This window comes from Belonocnema kinseyi, chromosome 2, assembly GCF_010883055.1.
Source record: "Belonocnema kinseyi isolate 2016_QV_RU_SX_M_011 chromosome 2, B_treatae_v1, whole genome shotgun sequence".
Classification (NCBI taxonomy): Eukaryota; Metazoa; Arthropoda; class Insecta; order Hymenoptera; family Cynipidae; genus Belonocnema; species Belonocnema kinseyi.
In genome coordinates, this window is record NC_046658.1 from 157,924,648 (window position 1) to 157,941,219 (window position 16,572).

The window sequence follows — 16,572 nt, forward strand, 5'->3', positions numbered from 1 at the left end:
ATAGATAAAAAATCTATACTTTTAAACTTTATATTTACAATATATTTAAATAACTACTGTACACTGTTTACAATCTTGATCTAAATTAAAGAATCTAAACACCTTAAATCGTGAGAATCATGATATATGTACCCACTTTTAATGTCAACCTATACATGTCTTTTTTTCATACTTTAAAGGCTGTTCATGCAAACTACTATTTTCATCATCAGACTATCGTGTTTGTACCAATGCGCAACAACGAAATTCAAGTGGTGTCGGAAATAGAGCTTTTTTTGTCAAAAGCTATATGATTCACAAAATATTCGAGAATGTGCATATGCTACAGATACACGTTGCTTACGACACGTAATTATTTCTCGCCCTGTTACTCTGCGGCTTGAATGGTACGCGCCTTTAAATAGCTATAATAATTATCCATTAGCAACATTTTCAAGGAAAACTTTCCAATTTCTTTTGCAGAGTTCTATATCACGATATCTCATCTTATTTTTCATTCATATACCGTACCGCCCAGGTCTATGAGGACACCTAAGAAACGAGCTATTAAAAACATGCACTCACTTCTCGCAGGAAAATGCCGATACAAAATTAGAGTGAATCATTTCTAAAAAAGCGTTGGAAAGTTTACTAAATTACACAACAAGCCAGTCTGACTTTTGGAAAAATGTGGACAAATATTATTGGTCAGAATTTGAAAGTCACGTAAAATGGACTTTGAAGTCTTCTTTTCTAAATGAACCTAAGAAATTGTAAAAATATCTCGTGTTTCTCGAATTATTACAATACATTTTTGTTTTTCAACTCATTTGAAAAAGAATATTTGAGGATTCTTTGTACATGACTTGAGCATTCTTACCATTGTTTTCGTATATTTTACCAGTTCAAGTTGAATCATGAAAATGAAACATCCGAAATTTCATCGGCCGTTCGCACGGATTTACTGAGTTTCAATCTTTCAAAAAACATTCAAATAGGGTCCACTTTAGGCAGAATTAAAAAAAAATTTGCAATGCTTTCTTTAAAATGATTATCTCTCATTTGTTGCGTCCTCGCATTCCTGGGCGGTACTGTAGGTTTTAAGAATAATAACTCATTAAATTACAGATAACAAGAACATTTAAATGCAATAATAGTATATTGTGTACGTAGGGAGTAAAATTTGAACTTTACTGCCGTGGTGCATACGACAATTGGTCTGAAATAGGTCGAATGAGCGCCCTTTTTCTGTAAAATGGCGCTTGATTGTACCACCAACTGCACGCACGTAAAGGACGACATTATTAACCTAAAATCCACTTCTTGCTTCAAAGTAGTTTTAAAATGAATTCTTCTCACTCTTTTCTCTCACCTCTTCCTCCCTGCTGTCACTTTACGTGCCGCTTGTCGCAGTACAATAAAGTGCTATTTTACTGCCACTCCGCGGCAACTTGCGCACACATTATCATACGTACGTAACAAATCTGTTTACCATGACATACGCCTGTTGGGTAGCTATATAATGTAGCTAAATTGAATCGATATTTACTGCTCTTTTTCATTAACAATGCTCCAATAACTTTGAGATACCCAACAGGCGGATTCCAAGCGCAAAATAATACATTTAAAATGATACACTAAAGTGACTCTTTGAATGTTAGCAGCATTCGATCTAGATTGAACAACTCTTCGATATTTACATGTATTCGCTATAAAAAGTGTAATTTGGTTTTGTAGCCCAATAAATTCTACCCCGAAAGAAAAGAAAAATTCTGCACTAGTGTCAGTTGAGTCCCGATGAAGTTTTCAAAAAGGCATACAGACCCAGAGCCAAGATCGTGACAACAGTGATAGTTTTGTAGCTTCGTATGCGATACGGAATTCTCGGCTGGGACTGCACGATTCTCAGTTTCCTCTGTCTTTCCCGCTCGAGTCGATTCTCTTCAGCCTTCGCCTTCCACTCTTGCTCCTTGCGTCGCCTCTTGAAGTCATAATCCCGAACATCATTCTTTATCGATTCTGGAGGATACTGACGATACAGATTCGTTGCGTTGACTAGCAGTGTTTCAAATGGCAAATCTTCAGGCAGCTGTGAAAATAGTGCGCCGACACACACAAATCTACTTGAGAATTCAATTCACAGAGAGAGAGAGAGAGAGAGAGGAAGTAGTGCAGGGGGAAAAGCAGGGTGCAATTTATGTGGGAAGAGTTTAAAACTACTTTGTTTGAATAGAATCGGCGAAACTCACCGTGCAGAGTACTTTGTGAGTGTGGCCCATATCTGGTGTGGTGTTGAAGATTTCTGTGGCTCTGTGCGCCACTATTATTGTACTCAAATAGAGAGGCATCAGAGTTGGACTTCCAAGAAAGTAATCAAATAGTCTGTGCAGCAATTTCCTGTTCTCGGCGTACTTGTGCGCGTACCACGTTGTGTACTCAGCTAATGCAAAATGTGGAAACAATTCTACACTGTAACAGTCTTGCATTGTATTATCAGGTTCTCAAAAATCACGTATATGTGAGCATTAAAAGTGTCAACTTACTTCTCCAAATGTTCTAGAAGTGTCGGATGTTCTCGTTCCAGCAATGCAAATATATAAAACAACTCTTGGTTCACTTTTTCCATAGTTTTCTCCATAAATCTTTCCAAAAATATTAAAGAAATTCTTTCTAAAATGTACAAGCCTCTCTGCAGTCCCATCACTATGAGAATTGTCGCTGCCACATCGTTGTATCCTTGATAATAGCTGAAGACAGGTAAAATTTACCAAAATTAATCATCAGTTTCCGTATAAGATTGTTACAGGTCATGTCATGAGCAGATTTGAGGCTTTTCTCAAGAGAAAAAACTTACTTTAAATGTGGATTTCGGTATAGAACCCAGCACATTAGTTGCGTCAACTCTTCATGAAATAGTTGAATCTCTTGAACCGTCGCCTTGGGAGACAAGTGTCCTCCACTTCTGGCCACATCCTTTAAAATTTGCTGATAAACCTCAGAAGGTATACGTGTATGAACTGTTTCCAGTCCCCCTACAAACGGCAATTCTTGGTCCGGTAATCTCAAGAGTTTTGGCCAGAGTTCCCTTCGTACATCATCTACAGATTATCTTAATGATTTCAAGCTTTTACTACACGCGACATACAATTCAAGTCTACTCTACGCAATATTCACCAAAATTTTTGCATCTTAAAACATTTGGGAATGGGTATCCAAGAATTTTTTTTAAGTACTTTGGAGTTGGAAACGGGGATCTAGAAATTTATTAAAATACTGTGCAGTTGGAAAAGGGAGCCACATACACCCGCAACTTATTAAAATACTTTTCAAGTTTGAAACGGGAATCCAGGAACTTATTGAAATAAATAAATAAATATATATATATTCAATAAGTTCCTAGATTCCCGTTTCAAACTTGAAAAGTATTTTAGTAAGTTGCGGGTGTATGTGGATCCCTTTTCCAACTGCACAGTATTTTAATAAATTTCTAGATCCCCGTTTCCAACTCCAAAGTACTTAAAAAGAGTTCCTGGATATCCATTCCCAACTTGACATTTTTTTACACTCTCATCAAGAGAAGGTATTAGATTTGTGTAAAATTTGCCCCCCCCCCCCCCTCCTCTTATTTCTTGTCAAAAGGTCCACGTTTGAGACCCCCTGAATCCGAAAAACAAGATTTTATTAATGCGTCTGTCTGTATGTATAAAATCAAAATTTATCAGATTTATAGCATTTGCAAAATTCCAAAAACACACGAAAATGAAGATTTTAACCCAAATAACGCACGATATGAAAAGAAGTCAGGAGAAGAAAAATGTTTCTTTTTGAATGCCGTACAAGATTTATCATAAAAACCGATTTGGATAAAAAATTTTGAAAAAAATAGCTGATAAGATTTCTAAGCGAGTTATTGAGCCTGATTTTTGAATTAAGTTTTCAATTTTTTTAAATAAACAAATATGACCAAAAATTTGAATGGAAACAATAGTATATAATTAAATTTCTCTTATGATTATAATTGTTTATAGTATAAACAAAATTAATGTACAAATGCAGTAATCAGGCATTTTTCAACCGAAATATTCGTTGTTTTTTATGTAAATTTTTTTTAATTACGAAATTTATGATAAAGTTTAGTACAATTCATAATTAGTTCATTAATCTCATGACTTTTTAAACGAATTTGATAAACAAATGCATTATTAGGGCATTTTTCGTTAGAAAAATTCAGTTTTTTTGAATGCCAGTTTTTTTCAGTTGGCATCTTTATTACAATTTAAGCAATATTCATAATAAGTTGATTAATTTAATGTTTTGATTAAAACAAATTTAATCAACGAATGAATTAATCAGGCTTTGTCTGCAGAAAAACTAGTTTTTTTTTCTATATCAACTGATTTAATTAGGAAGTTCATGATAACTTTAGCAAAATTCATAATTTTTTACCAGTTTTATGATTTTTTAAAACAAATGCATTAATCAGGCATTTGTCGACAGAAAAATTCGTTTGTTTCCATGTCAACGTTTTTAATTATGAAATCAATAAACAAATGTATCATTCGGGCATCTGTCAATGAAATACATTTTTTTTCGATATCCTAATTTAAAAAGTTGACATAGAAAAAAAACGAGTTTTTTGTAGACAAATGCCTGATTAATGCATTTCTTAATTAAATTTGTTTGAAGAAATCATAAAATTGATCAACTTATTATGAACGTTGCTGAAACTCTCATGAAGTTCCCAAATGAAAAGACTATCATTGAAAAAACTCCGAATAAGGTTAAAAAAATCCGAATAATGTATTAGTTTAATACATTTTTTTTTGTTGAAAAATCATACGATCAACCAACAAATTATGGGTTTTGCTAAAATTATCATAAAGTTCCCAATTTATAAAAATGCACATAAAAAAACGAATTTTTCTGCCAAAAAATGCTTGAAAATTCATGAAATATAACTAGAAAAAATGTATGATTATGGAAAATCATAGAATACATTTTTTCAACAGTATTTGAATAAATTCTTAAATCCCCGTTTCCAACTCCAAAGTACTTTAATAAGGTCCTGGAATCCCGTTTCTAACCTTTAAGTAATTTTTTTTTTCGGTAAACATAAGCTCAGTTTTCGAAAAGAAAACTTGTTATCAAGTTTTTAAAAATTAAACGTAAGTTATCTCCTAAGGAATGTTCAAAAAATAATTTCCACGTAATAACTTTTCATTTTCACAGCCGCATCCTCCTTATATTGTGCCCAGAAAATGTAAAAAATCAATTTTGTCCCAAATTCATGCAAAAACGATATTTTTTAAAAGTATTTTTTCTAAATATATTATTTATATTCAAAAAACAATTTTTCTTCTATTAATCGTCACGATTTCTCCTGGAGGTAATGACAGAAGTAACAAATGTTAAAAGTAATATTTTGTTTTCAAATATTGAAACAATTTTTCACTCTGTGAATAGTGATAGGTTGGTATTTTCAAAAACTGATATCACAGGTAATGAATGTTAAGAGTAATATTGTCTGTGAAAAGCAGTTTGCAATTATATGAACATTAAATAATTATTTCCTCTCATTTTTTCATGGAAATGGTGGAGAATATTTTAGTTTACAAAAATGATTGTTTTTTAAACAATAAGAGTATAAGTTTTGATATATAAAAATAGTTTATAATAACCGACATTAGAATTTTCTCCACCTTTCTTATGAGACGGCGTAAAAGTGAACGATTATTACTTGTTGAAATAATTGCAAACTCTCTTCCACAAAAAATATCACTCTTAACATGAATTAACTGCGTTATTAATAGTTCTATAAAACAATGCACTTTAGTTTCGTAAAGCAGGTTTCAACTGTTTTTTTTTTTTTTTAATTTACAGCACAATAATTAGTTCAATGTATCAGTATTTAGGCTTATACATGTTGAGATTGTTGAGGCCGAGAAATTTGAGTGACATATAAAAAGTAGTCAGGTATAATACTGCATGAATAAAGCATAACTATAAAGTATTAATTCTTTACCACAGACAAATCCTTCGCTGCTAACACCAAGAAGTTTGAGTCTGCCAAAAGTAAGATTCTTCTCCACTACAGTTCCTTGAATCACTTTTATCTTCATTCGTTCCCTTTGTGTAAATACTTCTAAATTTCGATATTCTTATTATTATTATCATTGCTATAACTTTGCGTAACAATTAATATTATTAAATCCTAGTCAAATCTCTTATTACCTGGTGAATTCAAATCTGGAATTTCAGGCATTTGAGGAACAGTATCGGCAATCCATACTTTTTCTGTATCCAGTGCCATCTCATTAATAATTTTGGACTGATCAACACCATTTTCTACAACATCCGACCAGGTCGCACTCGTGTCTATTACATTTCTTCGTCGAAGAGTCGGAGATTTTTTGTCCGCAGCAGAATTAACTTTGGATTTGGAAGTCCTAACTTCAGTTTGAATCAAAGTAAATTTATCCTCTTCTGTATCCATGTTTTTCGCTTGTAAAATTATATTAAAACAGGTAAAAAACTATCAGTTTACAAACATTTCAAATTTCAACAATAATTCCCTTCTCATTTAATGATCAAGGCAATAGACTTTCAATAACAGCTTGACAATATTGTGGAAACGTCCATCAAGAATTAGGTTGTGTCATTGTCAGATTGTCATCATCGTTATTGAACGCTGATTGAACGGACAATGTTCAATAAACGTCAGAAAATAAGGTTATGTATTCTCCAGGGGTGGCAATCCGCATCCAAGTCTCGGCGGTTAAAGATACAAACTTGTTGCGGCACCTCGACAGCGAACCTGCAGCAAGTTCCAGGAATTAAAAAAATGACATTAGTTGGAAAGAGATAAATATATCGCTGTCTCTTTTTAACCAATGCAATTTTTTTAGTTACTGGAACTTGTTAAAAGTGTAGTGAGTTGCTGCATCTATACATTTACACATGTATTTTTGACTGAGTTCTTGGAGATTTTATGCATAGACCTTTTCATACCTCTACTGGCCAGTAGTGACAAAGTAGCCTGTCAACAGAAGATCCATTAGAATGAAAGAGACAGACTCTTGTGATCGGTCTCTGTCACTCTTGTGGACTTGCTGCAGACACACTGCCTGTCGCTGACCGAAGGAAGAGCTATGAAGAGGCCTTAGGGGCATGTGACACAACACAAAATACCTATATTACCGACCTCACTTTTTAATTTTATTAAATTTTCTTAGAACTTCAGAACTGTGTTGTAAATGAAACATTTGAGTAGAAATTTAGATGAAAATTATTTTTAAAGAAATTAAATCTGTGGAACCATTTGATTCTTTTGACTAAAAATGATTGTGGTTTATTGAAAATTGGTCTTTTCACACAAAAATTCAACTACGTGCTTGAAAGTTTACTTTTTTTTAAAAAATCATTTTTTTTGTTGAAAATTGATATATTTTGTTAAAAATTTATTTCGCTGGTTAAAAATATAACTAATCTGTTAAAAAAAAGGTTGTGTTAAAAATTAAATTTTTGGTTAGCCTTTTGGCAGAAAATTAATGTTCTAGTTTGAAAACTCATCTTTTTGATAGAGAATTCATTATTTTCGATCGAGAATTGAAGTATATGATTCAAGCTTCTTTTTTCTTGATTGAAAATTATTCTTTTAACTGAAAAGTCAACTAACTTAATTTTGGTTAAAAATTTCTTTAGTCTTAAATTCATTTGTTTGGATTACAATCAAACTATTTTATTGAAGATTTGTTTTTTGTTGCTGTTCAGAATTAATTTCTGAACTCGAAATCTGATTATTTAATCTAAAATTCTTTTTTTTTTGCGTTTAAATTCTACTATTTTTTACTTGATATTAAAATATATTTTGGTTGGAATTTCAATTTTCCACATTTTTTCACAATCGACTGTTTTTTTTTTGTTGCAGTATCAACTGTTCAATTTTTCGTTAAATTTTTTACATTCTCATCATATAGATGGCTTTGAGAACTTCTGAGTCAGAAAAAATAGGTTTTACGTAAATATCTTTCTGTTGGTCTGCCTGTAGCCTAATGACACGATAACTTTCAAATGAATTTGTTCATTAAAACTTCCTTTTACACACTGTTTTTTTTCTTGTTTCAAAATTATGTTAGTTTGTTAAAAAGTAATTTTTTGGTTGATGATTCACTACTTCAGTTGAAATTTCATCTCTGTGGCTGAAAATTCAACTATCCTACTGAACAATTTACTTTTTTTTATTGAAAATTAATTTTTTCAACAGAAAACTTACCCATGCAAGTATTCTCTCTTATCCAAGACGTGTTAAAATGATATTTAAAGCAGTGAATGTAAACGCCTAATGAGCTTGGCGAACCACTCAGAACTTTTTCTTCAATAAGCTCAAGGAATATCTGCGCAAAAGTTTAAACGCCGATTGGTCAGACTGTATATTTGCACAAACATCATACGATTTAGAAAACTTGATTTTATATATTGAATTACACTGGGATCCCGCTTTATCGGACATTTCGATAGAATTCTCGACGATCTTCATGATAAATCGGTGTTCCCCGTATCGTTCTTCTTCTCCTTCCAATATATTTGCTAGTCTCGAACCGTAAACTGCGCCAAATCTTTGACTGTGCAACTTGACTGACCCAGCAAGCGCTCCTCTCATTCGCTTGTAAAGTTTTTCCGGTACATGTGTTTTCGGTAAAGCAGAGTCCCAGTGCACCTACAAAATCCCCAATAAAAATGGTATCCTGACGGGTCACTCTAGAATTTTAATGTAAAACACATGTTTTTTACAAGAGGTACAAATACGCACTGCAGCAACGTTTGGTATTTTGTCCCCTGGAGAGGGCTTCAGATACTCTCTAACTTAGTTGATCGAATCTCTCTTTCTATCGTATGAAATTAAGACAGACATGTTGGATACTTTTAAACCGATCAACTGCATCCGTCCCTTTTTATATTATAGGCCAGAACGAGAGGGACAATATTCTGTAATCAAGAACTCTCGACTCGATTTCATATCTATCATTCTTGAGTTCGTATCTACAGTATTATTGCGTTTAAGTTCACTTATTTCAATTACCATTATCTACCAAACACGTACACATATCAGAAATCTGTACGAAAAAAAACTTGACACCACGATTTTAATCCCAATAATAAGGTACATTTTTATGCACCTCGATTTTGAATTATTCATGGAGTAAGGTATCCTCATCATACACAAAAGTTTCTTTTATTTACTTCACATCTATATCATTAATCATACAACAAATTAAAGAATGTACAGGGACTGACTTTTCTAACGCAAAATTATTGCTCTCCTAGCTACTAGAAGCCCTTCCTTTTAATAATTCTAAGCTTATGTATGTATGTATGTATGTACATTTATATCGAAAAAACTGACAGTGAACATTTGCTAATGAGGGGGGCTCCATTCTCAATTTCTGAGACATTTGCCCCTTTTCATGTTAGAAATTGTCTCGAGTTATTGCTGAGGAAATCTGCGCACATTATTGTTTCGGTTTCTGTGAGGATCCTCGACCACAATCGAGTTACACACTATGTCATACCCAGTTCGATTAAACCTGAAGAAGAACAGGGTGAAACAGATGGGAAAAAGAAATGCTAGGATTAAATTTTTCACTACGGAACGACCGACAGCGAGTGGTAGTCCAAGATCTGTCCCAGGAGACACAAGCACCAATTCTCCACCATCTGGTCGCTCAACGGCGGATACACTGCGGCACTGTACAACTCGTAAACCCATCACTGATTTACCAGGTGTTGCACCACCCACGTGTCCATACAGTCCTCGTCGCAGCCAAAATGCCTAATACAGAATATCTCAATTGAATCAACATTTTGTCAAGTTTTGAACAAACACCACAAAAGTAAAATTGTAATGAAAATTTACAATTAAAAAATTTGTTAATCTTGATGGTAATTACGGTATATCAATCAGTTTCTCTTTCCCCGAGCATGGATATATGAGTATATTCTAAATACTCACCTCAAATATACAAACGATCAGTCGATGCACCAGTTCTAATATTAAAATACCAGAAGTTAATTCTACAGCCATTTTGTAATCAATTCTCAAATTTCTCTGTAGCAAGTCAAAATCATATGGTTCTATGTTTCTGTAACACAATATTTATACTAATTATTATTTGATTTGACCATACAGACTAACAGATATCGTTTAGGCAGTATACTGAATTAACTTTTAACATTGCACCGAGAAAATTGCAATTTTACAGGAGAGTTTAGTTATACGTGTGTTTTGAGACCATCTGTCTCCCTGTCGAAAGTCGCAAATAATCTTCAGTATTCTAGATGGATTGAAACATTTTTTATTTACCTTCAAGGAATGAAATTCACTTACATGAAGTCGAAAACATCAACTGCGATAAATGTAATGGACAATTTCAAGAGGAATAGCATTATGGAATCAATAGATTCGGCTGCCAACCGCTTCCAAATCGGCGGTATTCGATATTCCACACCTGCAATAGGTTCACAATTATGTGTGCTTAGGCAATTTATGTATATTTCACAGCGCATTGACTTTACAGTAAAGAAAATGATCATTTAAAATAAGCACACAGAGTAACTAGAAATAAGAGTCGGTCATCTGGGGAAAAAAAATCGATAGAAAACGGAAACATTTGGAACGAGTGAACTGGTGGTAGCGGGTCAGTTGACGAGAAGTGAGAAATATTCGGAAAGAGCCGTTAACTACTTTGCTAGATTCGAATATGCTTGAGGGCATTCATAGAGAAAATATATGAATTCCAGGACACCGTGTTTAAACTAGTATTGTACCTTGAATGTCGGGTGGCTGCGGTGGCTCAGCTGGAGCCTCCTGTCTTCTTTGCCGCAATGATTCATTATTTTGTCGAACTTGGGGCAGCGTTCTTGCTCCTGAACTGGACTGTGGACGCGAGGAGGTACAGATGGAAATACCTGCAATGTTAATACCAAATCGGAACATTTCAAATACAAAATATCCTAATCCCACAGGAAATCTTTCGACCCTGAGGTCCCTTGCCAAATTCCCAATTACCTCAACTCCCACAATAAGGTTTTACAATAATAAATGCGATGGTATATACCACCTTGATCAAAAAGTTCCCGGAATCATCACCGTGTGGCGCCCCCTGCTGTCCGATTCACATTTTTTTTCGTTTCTGTTGGTTGTCACACCTTTTAACAATATTCCCTGCGAATTTCAGCTTTCTAGCTTGACATTTGTAAATGTAACGCTATTTTGAGTGCATCTGTTTTTTTGCGAATTTCGATTTTTGCAATGGATTTAATGACAATGCACCGTCGCACAATGCCATCATTATCCGTGAGTTTCTCACCAAAAACTCGACTAATACAATTCCGCAGCCATCAAATTCGATGGGAATTACTTTGAGGGGGACCACATCAATATTCAAGAATAAACTTATATTTTTAATTCTAAAAATAAATTCCGGGAACTTTTTGATCAAGATAGTATATATATATATATATATATATATACCTGAGGGATGTAACATTTGACTGGATATCAAGTAATGAGGGAACATGGAGATGACTCCTTGCCACGCATATATTTCTTGCAGCCATGTTTCCAATTGGTCGAAATATTTCGAACGATCTGCATTTGTGTATTCAGTCTTCAATGGTAGACTCTTCCTTCTATTCTTTTCCATACTGTCATCACTACTTTCATGGGACATTTTATTCTTTGGTTTGACTCTTCTGCCGCCCTGAGGGAAAGAGGCAAGTGAGTCGTACATATTTTTGTGAAAATCGAGTTTTTGACCTTGTCGGTCTCCCCTCTGATTATCCTCATTTCTCCCCTCGCATTTTGGTGCAGACATTTTCTTTTGAAAAAACTATATGGGGAGCTGGATATTTGAGTGAAACTACAATTTTTGGCGTTTTTGCACGCGAATTGAAGAGCCTGAAGGCCCTGCTGCAATACTTGCCCGATTCCTGCATAACCGTCATTTTTTCAACAGTTTACGTTCACAAGAATTAAAATATCAAGTTAAAATTTTTAGAAATAATTAAAAGCCCCTGAGTAACGTTTACTGGAGAGGAGTACTTACATGCACCGAAATTTCCAGACACAACAAAAAATGTCAAAAAATTATGGTCAATTGCCGATTAATCTCCAAGTATTTTATTCTATTCATCTGACAGACCCAGGAATGTGTAAAAATAAGCCTTATCTTTGGAGCTAATCACTTGTAGAGAAGATCCATTTACAAGAATATGTGGCCCAGTTAGATAAATAAAATAACACACTCGGAAGCTGATCAGCACAAAAAATTGGTCAGTCTTTTTGAATTAGTTTCCTGAATTTTCCAATTGATGTTTCAATTCGTGTGAACGCAAGTTGCTGTGCAAAAAAATGTCAGGAAAGTGGTAATCACATAATAAGCATATTACATCATGACCTCAAGCGCGTATCTTTTTCCACCAGCCAAAGTCATACCAATACGAGCAAAACGTTTTGAAGGTACCAGCCAGCAGACAATGCGCGAAGGAGATGTCTTCAAATAAAACAATGTAAAATACACACAAAAACAGCGTGCAATTGATGAATGATCTGCATACTTACATACGACAATTAAGGGGCCTCAGCAATACCAACGATACCAACTAAAATAATTAGATCACGTGAGTCGCAGTGCTGTCAAGCTTCAAACCTCTGTCAAAATCTTCACGTGCTAGAAGAGTTTCTTCAAATTACTATACTCTTCTGTTATTTTACATGAAAAGAAATTCATTTAAAATGTTCAAAAAACATATTAGTAAGGCCGTATTTATATAGGTTTTATTGGAAGCAAGTAATCATTAATATTTTAGCGAAAATAATAAAAATTAGTAATATTGGGTTCATTTATTTTATACTATGTGGCAAAAAAATCATTTCTGTCAAATCAAAATAGTTATGCTAGTACCTTCTAATAATGATTATTTTCCTTGGAAATAAATATAGTGCTAATGTAAAAAGAGATAATTTATTTTCAAGCCATTGGACAAATAAATAAAACAAAAAGTCACTAAAAAAATAAACTTACAATAGGGACCTATAATAAAATTCGATTTTTAATAATTACAAATAAAATAGACTAAAAAGATGGAATTGAGGTGAATAGCAGGCGCACTGAAAAATCATATCTTTAAATTACTCCAATTCTATAGTTACGCGACACGTGAAAACAATTCTTCAATATGGTTGATTCATTCGAGTACCTAGAAAAAAAGGGGTTGTCTTAAATAGAATTGTCACCAATCTTGTTGCAAGTTATTTCCACGTGTCGCTAAACTTTAGACACTTTAGACGTTTCTGATAATCATTGCTACAAAACAACATAACCCTTAAATGCAAATTACCTTTTAATTTATGTAATTATTATCCAGTATGTTCAAAACGTTTATGTTTTTCCAGCTGTTTTAACTTTTTAATTTCTATGTTTGGTCCTATGAAGTACATTTAATTGCGCAGTTTAAATTACACTTTATTATTTACAATAACGTTCGAAACAAATATTCAAGATTGATATTCAATTTTGTATAGACATACCTCTTCAAATGTATTTAATTAATAAAGCGATTATATAGTGAATAAATATTCCTTCTGGTATATGAAACACATTGACAGTTTCTAGGAGTAGAACACAATTTATGACGATTTATAACTTGTGATTTGAGTAAAGTTGAATGATGTATGCCTAATCGACAATTACACGCTGACACATTCAACTCCCTCCACACAGGCGCCACTGGCGCAGTGATTCTAACTACCCATCCCTGGCTAAGCACCAGGAAAATCGCTCTGCCAGGATTGGGTAGGTAATTTACGTAGCTTTCCTAGAAATTTACCTATTTAGGACCTTTATATTCTCGATGTGACGTCATTGGACCTTCTGAGTACAGAACCTATATTAGTGTACTTACACCCCTGTCGTATGTAGATTAAAAATGTATCTTCCACTCACTCTTGAGACGATGCCATGCATTTTTCGCACTCTAGATTTTGCACCTAATTAAAAATCAGAAAAAAATCTAGAGTGCTATAAATGTGTACCATCCTTACATGGTAGAATGAGAAAAAAATACATTTTTCGTTTGCATTTTACAGGCGTGTAAATATTCCTTAGAAAGATAGACTGCCCATTCACAGCCTGACCTTCTTATTGGCACATTTGAGTCAGGGTGCAAAAAATAGCCGTGCTAATGGGAGCGCATACGTGGGAAAAACGTAGATTGGAATCTTTAAATTTTGTTAAACTAGAAACACAGTAGAAATGCACAGTTTGAATTTTTTAAAGTACATTTTAGAAATAAAATGTTTTTATTCGCAAAGCAGATTTGGGAATTAAAATAGAAAATGTTCTCGAATTTATAGGCTTACCTCAATTGTGTCAATGTGATTTGACAGTTAGATTGCGAATCACATTGGTTGTAAGTCGTTCACAAAAGCTGTAGGGTTCAGGAACATTTTTGAACAAGTTATAAAAATCCTAATTGTAAAGTTGGTTAGTACAATATATTAAGAATTATTCAATAATAATTATTCTGTACCCAAAATTTTCATTACAAACACATAATTCATATGTTTTTGAAACTGGAAACTTTAAAATTAATCCTCTTCCCAGCGAACTGGTCGCGAACTGGTCGAGGTTCAAATAACAGACACAACACAATAATTTAGAGAACAAATCAATAGTTTTTATTTAACTTCGATTTAAATATTGAATATCCTTCAATGAAGATTAAATGTCATATTCCATCGCCGAGAATAGTTTGTTCACACAAATAAGATTTCGTTCAGGTTTGACATTTTTAAAGTTTTATTTAATTAAAACAATTTTAATCAAATGGTTTCTATTCTCACTTCACTTAAGATTTAGTTCGACTCAAGTCGACCACAGCGAACCGTACCGAATTACTGGAGTAAATAAAGTTTTTTGGACTTGAATTTCGATTAACAATTTAAGAGAAAAATATTCCAAGTCCAATATTAATAATTCAGAGAGCGAGTTCGCAGATTTTTTATTTGAAATACAAACGGAGAGACGCAAATATCTGAGCATTTTCTATGTTCTTGCATATATTTATAACCTCGGGTTTCAAAAAAAGGGGGTGGGAATTCTCCTTCCGACCAATAGAATAGCTGACGTCACATAATTTAATGTTAAATTAACCTATCATGATGAGGTGCGTTAAGCGCCGCCCTTATATTTCAAGTTAAAGTAATGACATTCTAATTCTCAGAAATGCATTTTTACGATTCTCGTCGATTGACGCTTTTCTGTCAAATCGCGCTATAGAACATAATTTACGGCGTCTGAGGGGCGCCTTGTCGCTTCAACCCTTTACATGGTACATCATTTATGAATGCTAGCGGTTGAGATCACACGCGCGGTTTTCGGAGATCGCGCGTGTCAAACCTATTTGGATTGATAGATCCACATATACATATGCATATATAGATCTATCTGAGTGTACATAGCTATTTAAATGCTAACTTCTGATCCTTTACAACTAGCTATTAGGAGTAATAAATTCGAGGTACAGAGAGGAGTTATCATGTAATTTCCTATTGTCAATCATAATTGATAATTATTCCTTCTGATAATAACGATGTATTTAATTTTCTAAATATACTGAATGTCTTGTTTCATTTGAATTACTTCAAATGTTAACTGCTATTAAAACTATTAACTGGTAAGTAATCAGTAAAAGGGTTCTAGCGCCCTGACATACTGGTTCTAAAACAGCGCATTCTATTACAAGCGTTTTCGAAATTTTAATGTGATATAATTATATTTAGAGATTCTTCAATTTAAAAAATATTGAAATTTGAATAGTTTCAATTTGTTGTGGATGATTTATTTTTGATAAACAAATTTATAAGTTTACAATTGGAATCTTCAAAACTTGAATCGCCTCGAATTGAACATTATTTTGATTTAAAGTTAAATTTTTACAAATAATTCCATTGTGAACGGTTCAATTAGTTTTGAATTTGAAATGATACAATTTATTACAAGATTTGTATTATTAATTTTGCTAAAATTCATTTAAAAACAACTATCCGCAATTAGTTAGTTTAACATTTTTAATACTTCAAACCAAATCCCTTTATTACAAGTTCCGTTAATTTATACCAGAAGAAAAGGTCCTCCACGTTCAACTTTCAGAACCGAACCCTTCCAACTGAGATTTTTTTTTGTGTGAGGTCATACATTCTATCTCAGTTTCCCGTCGAAAAAAAATTGGTAGATCTTCAAAAAGGCCGAGAGATCCTGGGTCACGCTGCTTATCACGACATGCTTATCGCAATGTTTCCTGCGAACTGTCCAGGAATAAAAATGGCGGTTGCATATTCCTGTCTACCGATTTCGATGCCCTTCAATCTAGTTGCTTGGATCTCTCACCCTATCGCGTGAAATTAGACAGAGATGTACAATTGCTTTAAAAACGGACTGCAACGATCTCTTTCTAGTTAATGAGTCAGAAGGAGAAGGTAACTGTCAATAATCGAGAAGTTAGGAGTTTTTGATTACGAAATTAAGGTACTGT

At 33.5% G+C, this 16,572-nt stretch overlaps 2 protein-coding genes across 6 annotated transcripts; both read right to left on the bottom strand.

Annotated features, from left to right (window-relative positions):
• Nucleotides 1-64: 64 nt before the first annotated feature.
• Nucleotides 65-6,681, bottom strand: LOC117167863 (TBC1 domain family member 20). The gene is made up of 6 exons (XM_033353082.1): nt 6,211-6,681; nt 6,002-6,121; nt 2,834-3,077; nt 2,523-2,726; nt 2,229-2,448; nt 65-2,068 (listed from the first exon to the last, which is right to left on the bottom strand). The coding sequence occupies exons 1-6, from the start codon at nt 6,470-6,472 to the stop codon at nt 1,763-1,765; spliced, it is 1,356 nt and encodes a 451-aa protein (XP_033208973.1). The 5' UTR covers nt 6,473-6,681; the 3' UTR covers nt 65-1,762.
• A 2,511-nt stretch (nt 6,682-9,192) lies between these two features.
• LOC117167870 (protein FAM8A1) lies at nt 9,193-13,727 on the bottom strand. Of its 5 annotated transcripts, none has more exons than XM_033353094.1 (8): nt 13,568-13,727; nt 13,378-13,464; nt 12,599-12,707; nt 11,510-11,738; nt 10,804-10,944; nt 10,364-10,484; nt 9,989-10,118; nt 9,193-9,808 (listed from the first exon to the last, which is right to left on the bottom strand). In XM_033353094.1, the coding sequence occupies exons 4-8, from the start codon at nt 11,706-11,708 to the stop codon at nt 9,464-9,466; spliced, it is 936 nt and encodes a 311-aa protein (XP_033208985.1). In that variant the 5' UTR covers nt 11,709-11,738; nt 12,599-12,707; nt 13,378-13,464; nt 13,568-13,727; the 3' UTR covers nt 9,193-9,463. The 5 variants fall into 5 exon arrangements, with proteins under 5 accessions (XP_033208985.1, XP_033208983.1, XP_033208988.1 ...); XM_033353092.1 differs by having other exon boundaries at nt 12,599-12,739; XM_033353097.1 differs by lacking the exon at nt 13,378-13,464 and having other exon boundaries at nt 12,599-12,639.
• Between the last annotated feature and the right edge of the window lie 2,845 nt (nt 13,728-16,572).

Bases quoted from the DNA above. Each gene is read 5' to 3' on its own strand.
- LOC117167863 (XM_033353082.1), bottom strand. From the start codon at position 6,472: ATGGATACAGAAGAGGATAAATTTACTTTGATTCAAACTGAAGTTAGG. The intron at 2,727-2,833 runs GTAAGTTTTTTC...ACCTGTCTTCAG, and splicing joins TACCGAAATCCACATTTAAA to CTATTATCAAGGATACAACG. The intron at 2,449-2,522 runs GTAAGTTGACAC...AGACTGTTACAG, and splicing joins CTTCTAGAACATTTGGAGAA to TGTAGAATTGTTTCCACATT.
- LOC117167870 (XM_033353097.1), bottom strand. From the start codon at position 11,708: ATGTCCCATGAAAGTAGTGATGACAGTATGGAAAAGAATAGAAGGAAG. The intron at 10,485-10,803 runs GTACAATACTAG...AACCTATTGCAG, and splicing joins GCAGCCACCCGACATTCAAG to GTGTGGAATATCGAATACCG. The intron at 9,809-9,988 runs GTGAGTATTTAG...ATTCTGTATTAG, and splicing joins TGATCGTTTGTATATTTGAG to GCATTTTGGCTGCGACGAGG.